The sequence below is a fragment of the Parasteatoda tepidariorum genome, chromosome 1, assembly GCF_043381705.1.
Source record: "Parasteatoda tepidariorum isolate YZ-2023 chromosome 1, CAS_Ptep_4.0, whole genome shotgun sequence".
Taxonomy (NCBI): Eukaryota; Metazoa; Arthropoda; class Arachnida; order Araneae; family Theridiidae; genus Parasteatoda; species Parasteatoda tepidariorum.
In genome coordinates, this window is record NC_092204.1 from 1,965,191 (window position 1) to 1,974,815 (window position 9,625).

Here is a 9,625-nt window from a genome sequence, read left to right on the forward strand (position 1 = left end):
TTAAGATTTCATTTGAATACAATTTATTTTGTTTCTTTTAATCATGTTTAAAATAATGAAAGCAAACAAAAAAAAATTTCTATTAAGTGATACATTAAACAACAATAAACAAATTTAAAGTTTTATTTTCTGATTTTAAAAAAATAAGCTATAACTTTTTATATATGCTTTTTTTATAATTTTAAGATTAATTTGTCTTTTGAAACTATAAAGTTAAAATGTATCTAAAAATGCATATATTTATCTAAATATTTGAAAAAAAGGGGCAAATAACTGATACTCTTTATAATTATACGTAATTTTAATTTCACTTTCTGTTAATCGTATTATAAAAACATGGAAGATCATTAAATATTTATTCCAGTTTAATTTTATTACAGGTAAAAGTCAGATGAAATTTTAGTGTTTACTTACACAACTCTATTTAATAAATGAAAATATTTTCACAGTAAAATTTATGAGCACTAAATGAAAAAACCCAATTTCCCCCGGTTTTTTTCAAATAAAACCCAGGTGGGTTGGGTTTTTTCAAACCCTGAATGTGGGTGAAAAAATTTATAGAAAAAAAACTTAAAATAATGATCTGTCAAAACCAGAGTTTGCAAGGTTTAGGACAAAATAGAATAATCTATGGTTTAAACCGTCCTGTCCAAAACTTCTTTAAAATTATGTCACATTTAAAAAAAAAAAATTGTGGAAAATAAAAGGTTAATTTTTGAACAAGAAACGAAATGAAGACAAGTTCTTGTTTTATTAAAATTTATTTTTAATATTGCATTATTTATCCTTATGCAAAAACATAATTTATCAGCATTAAAAGCATATTTATTCATATTTAAGGCATTCACTTTTGTTGTTCCGTGAATTGTAGAGCTTCAAAAGTTATAAATTGCATCAAATATTAATTAATCTATGTAATTATGTGCACACACAAATAGAAATGGTTACACAAATAGAATTTTTGCCCTTTTCCAATATTCAAGGATATGGACACTTTTAGTCAGTTTAGGACAGCAAGATATGGTTTGTTTCTTTGTGACAAAAAGATATGGTTTGTTTCTTTTTTCTCTTTTTGTGGTAAACACCACAAATAGTTAATTTTTTTATAATGTATATCTTATATGAAAATAGGATCTCTTGTTTGCTCTATTAGATCAAGGTTGCTGAGATTAGGGACCATTTTCCTTATTTCGCTAATTAAATCACCTGTCCCTAAGAATACCAAAGCCCCCCAACTTTAGACAGCTTTTAAACAAAGTAAATAATACTGAAGTTTAACTTCAGATTGAATTTTTTCTTATATCAAAATGATGTTTTTATATTTCTGAACGTCAACATTTTTGAAGTGCTTATAAAAACATTTTTAATTTGATTGAAAACTTTATTCCCACTTTAAAAAAAGATTTAAAATATCTATAAAATGTAATGGAAAGAAACTACTTTTTAAAATCTAGAAAACTCAGTTGTTTGCTTTATTAGATCAAGGTTGGCAAACTTTTGACAATTGATAGTTCACGTCAAGCATTCCATTTTGTTCATAGTTTCTTGACAATTGTTAAAATTTTTATCAAGTATAATTATAAGCTGGGCAACTCCATGGTAAGGCCAGCCAGACAAATTAGACTTCCTATCTTAATCATCAAGAACTGCCTAGAATGTTTCATAAAAATTTCAACCTCCAAATTCAGTAAAGTTTAGACAATTTGCAAAAGAATACTAATTTTTTTTCTATTGTGTGATTTACATCTAACACTATTACCATTAGTTAATTTTTCAAAACAAATTGTTTTGATAATTTTAAACTTAACTTATTTTATGAGAGAGGTAATTTTTGATCATTTTTTATGTCCAACACCATGGTGTTGATCAGCTATTATAATTTTGAAGTATTTATAAGTAAACATACATATAAAATTACTAGTGATCAATCAATCATATTCTAGATTTTAACATTAAACTAGTTTCTTTTCTAGCATAGAAAATATTAATTATAAATAAAAATTTGTAAAATTACAATTTATCAAATCCATTGATTTGTTTGATTATTGAAAATCAAAAATAGTCTTATAAAAAAACGCTAAACAAATATCATATTCATTATATGAAAATTAATTCTCATGTACACGGATTTTAACTCCATCTTTCCTCAAAACACGCAATCGGCAAAACCGCTAAACGGTAGTAAATTCAGCCTGGACAGACCCCTGAAAATTGTATTTTTTCTTCTTCAGGTTTTCACCTTATTTTGTAATATTACTTCGGAAATATAATTTGCTTTTCATTTTTAATATAAAATTACAAAAATTATTATATTTTCATTGCTATATTTAATTATTTAAACGGTATATACATAGATATATATTATTTTTGCTCACCATATTTTTGCTCACCCATTTGTTGTTGGTATTTTTAGTGTATTTCAAAATTTCAACTATGAATTAAATTTACCTGCACATAAATAACCCCAAATTTTATCAAAATACTAATTTTGGCCACAAAAGCATGGATCCTTGCCCACTGTGCACTGGGAACAAAGTTTATTACATCCACTTACATATTCACTTTACATTTTATAAATAAATGAAAATAGTTTTAGTTTAATAGTTTAGAAAAGGTTACATTTAATTTTTTTTTTAACTATTATACAACCATTTTTTCATTTTAAAGCTCTATTCCCTGAATATTCAATAAAATTTGAATTATTTTTTAAATTTATTTCAATCAAATGATGATTCATTATATATGAGCCGCTCAGAAGCCAATGCGGTTAAGTCCATTTTTTGATATTTTCATTTTCTGATTTTTGGAAATTTTGATGAAATAAATAATAATCTTCTTGGTTATTAAAGGATTTACTCATTGATTACTTTTTTCTAGGTTAGACAGCCCCTTTTTTAATAGCTTCTGAATATATTGTATAATAATTTCAGAAGCCATTGTGAATAAGTCCACCTTTTATCAATATGTTTTTACATAAACTTTGAAATAAAAATTAAATTCTTCCTGTTTCGATATTTGCTGGTAACACTGAAAAACAAGAAATTCATAGTAACTCAGGGTTGCCAGACGTAGTATTTTTAATACCATATCTTTAATACGTAGTAATTTTCTCACCAAAAAAAGGGGTATGGTATTTTTCGTAGTATTTTTTTTAAAATGTGGTATTTTTTTAAAATTTTTATTTTATTTTCATTTCCTAAAACAAAGAAAAGTGCGACTCTAGTTTTGAAGTAAAAAACAGTTTTTGAAATAATCCAACAGTTTATTTTCTATTAGTCACTGTATCTAGTGATGAAAAATAAAAGTTCGTTTATACTAGTAGACATAAATTTCTTATCTTTTTCAGCTGCCAAAAGGTATAAGTCCTAAACTTTTTAAGATGCTGTCATGATTTCAATAAATACTTACGTTTTTATTTACACATCCTGTACANTAACCCCAAATTTTATCAAAATACTAATTTTGGCCACAAAAGCATGGATCCTTGCCCATTGTGCACTGGGAACAAAGTTTATTACATCCACTTACATATTCACTTTACATTTTATAAATAAATGAAAATAGTTTAGAAAAGGTTACATTTAATTTTTTTTTTTTTTAAAACTATTGATACAACCATTTTTTCATTTTAAAGCTCTATTCCCTGAATATTCAATAAAATTTGAATTATTTTTTAAATTTATTTCAATCAAATGATGATTCATTATATATTTATTTATTCATTAGGACACTGCTTGCTACAGCCCATTGAGGGTTCATGGAAGATAAGGCTTATCAAATCACTTATTAATTATAATTATCAAATAAGGAATTCCATTCAGCAAAATGGAATTTCCACCCTCTCCTGGTTGCAGTTCATCCATTCAAGGACCAATGATAACAGTCACCATATAAACATGTTACAGTTCCAATTAATATCTTTTTCTGAGTGACAGTAATAAGAAATTTGTAAATTCTTATAAGGCATCGTCAAGACCAAAATAATTACAATGTTGAAAAAAAAAAGATTCAAATTGAAAAGTAAAAATTACAAATTTTATTGTAAGTTACACGTTTTTCAATTATAGTGTTCCGTATTTTAGTTTGTTGGGTATTTTCGGTTTAGGTAGTTTTAGGCATTTTTTCACAATTTACTAACGTGGCCAAAACTTCAGTTTCGTAACATTAAAAGAACAAAAACCTTCAGTTAGTCAGATACATATTTCATTTAGATATTAGTAGAGTAAAGGAGATAATTTGAGAGAGATAGTAAACATGTCAATCAAAGACAATATGTTTGAATCAAGCAATTATTTCGACACCATTATACTAAACACCAGTCAGACCTACAAAAAAACTAAATTTAATGAGTAAATAAACTATTTAATAATTATAAAATAGATAATATGTAGTGTGCGCACACAAAACATTATGTATACGCATCATACTGAAGTCAAGAAAATAGTTAAGTAATAAAGATAAAAATCACCTTTATTCTTCGGCATAACTTATTAAACAAGTTGCTTTTTCAATAATGAGATCAAAAAACTACAATTAATAGTGCATGAGAATTAGACACGAAACTTATGAAACTAATGAATTTTGCACCACAGACACAAAAAGAACGAATATGGCACACAGTTACGGTTTTATAAATCAACAAACAAAAATAATAAATTTTAGCCGTGACAAATAAACTTCACGCACTGTCTCGAATGCCGGACTTTTAATAACCCTAAATTTTGGTGATCATCGGAAATGAATGATCGCCAAGCAAATTCTATCGCCAAGAGGAAGGAGAATACATTAAGAGGCAGGCACTTTGCTATTCGCGATCGCAACGCTCGAGTACGCTCTCTAGCGGGTGCCTGAAAATATCAGGCATTAATTTATCACGTTTTCATTTAGTTCAGTTAAAATCATTGGCAGAATCAGACGCCATTTTCTTAGCAGCAAATAAAAATCAAAATTTCCCTAAGGAAAAGCCGAAGAACTTGAAAAAAATCTCCAGAATATTGGGATATCTTTCATATTGACGTATATGTTAATAAGAAAAAAAAAGATTAATTTAACTTCCACCTATGAAGCCCGTGCTCTTTATTATTTTTATATATATCACGATCATCGTTCCATTTTGTTTCTTTTTTGTAGTATACTGAATAAATAGTTAGTTTAACTTAAAGATGTCATGTTCAGTCAATACTTGCATAACTCAATAATTTCTACAGGTTATGGACTGCAGCAAGCTATTTATGCGAAGTTAAAATAATGAAATAATTGAGTTTGGCGATAGTTAAGCGGCAGTGTTAGTGCTAAGTTAATTCATATTCCGAAAGCCAGCAATTGCAGTTAGTTTAAGTAATGGATCAAGGAAAAATCCAAGTGATTGGGCAATTTGGAAATGCAGTATTAAGTTTGTTTTGAATTATCATGCAGATGCCCTGGAAGTTGTTGAAGGAAAGATGAACGAGCTATAACTGCCTGAGCCAACAGCTTCTGAAACTATCAAAAAGAATTATAAGGATGATCTCAGAGAATTTAATAAGGCAAATAACTGTGCTATGATGCTGTTAACCAACTCCATGACAGAGGACACATTACAAAAGGTAATGAGGTTTGATAGCGCAAGAGGGGTAGACTATACTTGAGGGTGCCCCCGCCAAGTTGTGCTCGCGATTGATCGCCAAGCTAGGCGATGTTGAAAACCAATCGTGATTCTGATTGGTTTAGATTTTAATCGTGATTCTGATTAGTTTAGAATTTAGCGTTGTTTTTAAATGAATTTTTAAATGTAATTTCAGAGATCCGTTAGTTCTACTTTGGATACCGGCTGGTAAGGTTATTTTTGCTTCTGGTACTAAAAATGAATACTGTCAATAAGATAAATCTTAAGTTTCTGTACGATTTTAATAACAATGAAAAAAAAACAGTGATTGACTGGTGTATGAATGAAGGTTTACTTAGTAAAAGATATAAATGTCCTGTTTGTGGGTTACCACGGCGTTACGGGCAAACAAGTATGGCGCCAAATATAAGTCGCCAATTTCGCCAAGGGGCACCCTCAAGTATATTTTTCCCCGCAAGAGAAGTTTGGCTGGAACTTCAGAAAATTTTTGAAGATTCTTCTGACAACCAGCTCTGTAACATTTGTCTTCAATTCATTAAAATAAGTTGGTCTGATGATGATATGTCAGCTCATTTATCAAAGCTCAAAAATTTATGGAATGATTTGAATAGTGGTCTTGAGAGTAAAAATGAAAACCGGCTACCAGAAATGTTGCTAATTTGCAACATTTTGGACACTCTTCCTCTCAATTATCGTACTTTTAAATCAAGTTGGCTACTTTTGTGTGATGAAAAAAGAACTCTAGATGAGCTAACAACACAGTTGTGTACTTATAAAAGAGAGATAAAGAAAGATTCAAGTTTAAGTGAATCATTAAATCAAGAAGCATTAGAAGCAAAAGTAACTAGAGCCAAGCCTATTTTTAAAAGTAAAAGTCAAATTGGAAAGTGCAACTACTGTCATCAAAATGGTCACTGGGTGAAAAATTGTCGAAAGTGGATTGCCGATGGTAGGCCAGCTAAGCCGAAGCAAAATGAAAAATTTCAAGATAGCGATAATGTTATAGCAAATAATTCATTACTAGCTCTTTACGAAGAAGTTTTTTCATTTGAAGAAAGCAGCTACGATTGGTTTATAGATAATGGTGCTTCAAAACATGTCACCAATAATAGTAAATTCTTCACCGATTTTGAAGTTTTTGAATCCCCGCATGGGATTACTGCTGAAAGTGGTAAGGTACTACCGGCTATAGTATAGGCAGAGGCACTTTAAAGATTATGACAAAAGTTAATGGTGAGAGACAATTTAAAGAACTTAAAGAAGTTTGGTTAGTCCCAGATATTAAGAAAAATCTATTTTCAGTACTAGCAGCACAGGATAGAAACAAAAACAGTAAATTCATATCAACAACAGAAGAATGTTGGTTAAAAATTGGTACCAAAACTGTACTCTATGGTACAAGAAATGTAAGAGGTGGTTTGTATAAAGTACATATGCAAGTTCTTATTCCAAACAATCCAGTGGAAGTGAACTTAGTTACCACAAGTCATTATATTCTGCAATTATATCATGAGCGCTGGGGACACCAAGACAAACGCCATGTAAAGAATGTTCTTGAAAAGCAAATGGATCTGAGAGTTGAATTAAACAATCAGCTCTGTGCAGGGCCGGATTTAAGCTTGGTGGGGCCCTAAGCTACTGAAAATGATGGGGCCCTTATAAGTTCAATTCCATTTTTATACACCTAAAGTAAACTGTCCCTATTTTTTATTGTAGAGTATTAACATTATATTAAAAAATTTGATAATATTGCTTTATTGTTAAATATATTAATTGTGATGAGACTACTATGTAGAACCTTTCATTTATTGCACATATATCTTTTGAACGAGGGGAAAAAGACACAAAAGAAACGCATTTTAAGCACAGAGTAAAAATTTGGCACGCTGGGCCACTATATACTTAACAGAGTTTTCTTTTTATTGATTCATTTTGAATATATTTTATTTGCAATTTTTAATGATTTTTTCGCTAATTTTTTTCTCAATTGTTTTTTCTTTACGTAACAAAATCTATAAGACTTAGAAACATGAAATTTTGAATGTTCGTAGAAAATATGCAAAGAGTTAGAAAGAAAACAAGAAAATACAATTTGATTATTAGTTTTATTTTTTTACTAGCCGCTTATTAAGGCGGCCAGCTGCCAGCCACGTTATTAATTTTTTATGGTATCAATTTCTATTTCTATATAATTTTTTATGGTATTAATTTCTATTTCTATATCGCTACAAAAATTATCGTCTTCGCTTAAGAAAAAAAAATAGAGCGTGGATAGAAGAAAACTTATTATAACAGTTATGAACAGCGACAAATATATCAAAGCGAAGGATTCTATTTACGTATCGAATATGTTGCCACATTTTTAATACAAAAGTTAAACTTTTCTCCACTTTGATAAATGTAAACAAAGCGAACCTTACAATTAAATTATTAATTCCTTCGTATATTATTGGCTTAAGTTGTCGAAAATTAATATTTCAATTGTAAGGTTCGCATTAGCATACATTTATAAGAGTGGAGAAAAGTATATGCATTTTTTAATAGTTTTTTAAATATGGCTCTTTGAAGACGAAAAAGCATAGATTTTCTTACAAAATGACTGATAACTAAAAAAAATAATCCAAATTTTTGAGAAAGAAAAAAAATGCTTCTTCATTATGTCAAAACACAATTATGTGCCGAGTTTCGTGCCTGGGTGAGGCTTCTGGGGCTATATATTGTGATTACAGACAGACAGACAGACACACACCCAGCCGCGTTTATTATTATGTACTAGCCGCCTAAGGCGGCCAGCTGTCCGCCACGCTGAAGGTTTTCACAAATAAAGTTTTTTAAAACATAACAGGAAAGCGATTATCATATCAAAGCGAAGCGTTCTATTTACGTATCGAATATGTTGCCACATTTTTAATACAGAAGTTAAACTTTTCTCCACTTTAATAAATGTAAACTAATGCGAACTTTACAATTAAATTATTAATTCCTTCGTATATTATTGGTTTAAGTTGTCGAAAATTAATATTTCAATTGTAAGGTTCGCATTAGCATACATTTATAAGAGTGGAGAAAAGTATATGCATTTTTTAATAGTTTTTTGAATATGGCTCTTTGAAGACGAAAAAGCATAGATTTTCTTACAAAATGACTGATAACTAAAAAACTAATCCAAATTTTTGAAAAAGAAAAAAAATACTTCTTCATTATGTCAAAACACAATTATGTGCCGAGTTTCGTGCCTGGGCGAGGCTTCTGGGGCGATATATTGTGATTACAGACAGAGACACAGCCGCGTTTATTATTATGTATAGATAGATAACCGCCGTTGCGCAACCGACTCAATTTTGGGTTTGCGCCCTATCAACCATGCTATCCCGGCCAAATTTATTAGTTTCTTTTATAACAGTCATTGCACAAACGACCCAATTTCGAGTTTACGACTACTAATATTCAACTCCTTGGCCTTGTAATTTTGAACCCAATCTAGAAGACAAGGGAACTGCTAGATTAGTATCCAGAGGTATTTATTTGTTATGAGAACTTGGAGGACTTTGTGACCCTGAGAGATTTAACATGCACCAGTCACCATTTTATACCTGGGTATTCTTCTGCCTGCTGGATTCAAACTCCCATTCTCACGAACACGAGTCCAACGCCCTATCAACCAGACTCTCCCGGTCAAATTTATTAGTTTATTTTATAACAGTCATTGCACAGCCGACCCAATTTTGAGTTTACGACTACTAATATTCAACTCCGTAGCCTTGTCATTTTGAACCCAATCCAGCAGTCCCTGGAGCAGGTGAGGGCCGTTATATTAATACTGTTTGTAAAAATAAAAAGAACATTTCATAAGCTGATATTATTTAATTGGTATTTATATTGAAAATATTTCTTCATCATTTTTGCTTTTTTTAAAATTATTTTAAGTACATTTGTTAAATTTTAGTGCAAGTAAAAAAATTGTCATAATTTATGTAAATTTTTGACTTATATTTTTAAGGATTTATTAAAGGGTCTAAT

The 9,625-nt window shown here is 29.7% G+C and overlaps 1 protein-coding gene across 1 annotated transcript in view; it reads right to left on the reverse strand.

The window, feature by feature from the left end:
* Positions 1-4,789, reverse strand: part of LOC107437752 (eukaryotic translation initiation factor 1A) — a 26,100-nt gene extending 21,311 nt beyond the window's left edge. The window contains exon 1 of the mRNA XM_016049852.3: positions 4,469-4,789. Within this exon, the coding sequence (XP_015905338.1) occupies positions 4,469-4,484 (16 nt within the window). The 5' untranslated portion in view covers positions 4,485-4,789. The remainder of the gene's footprint in view (positions 1-4,468) is intronic.
* Between the last annotated feature and the right edge of the window lie 4,836 nt (positions 4,790-9,625).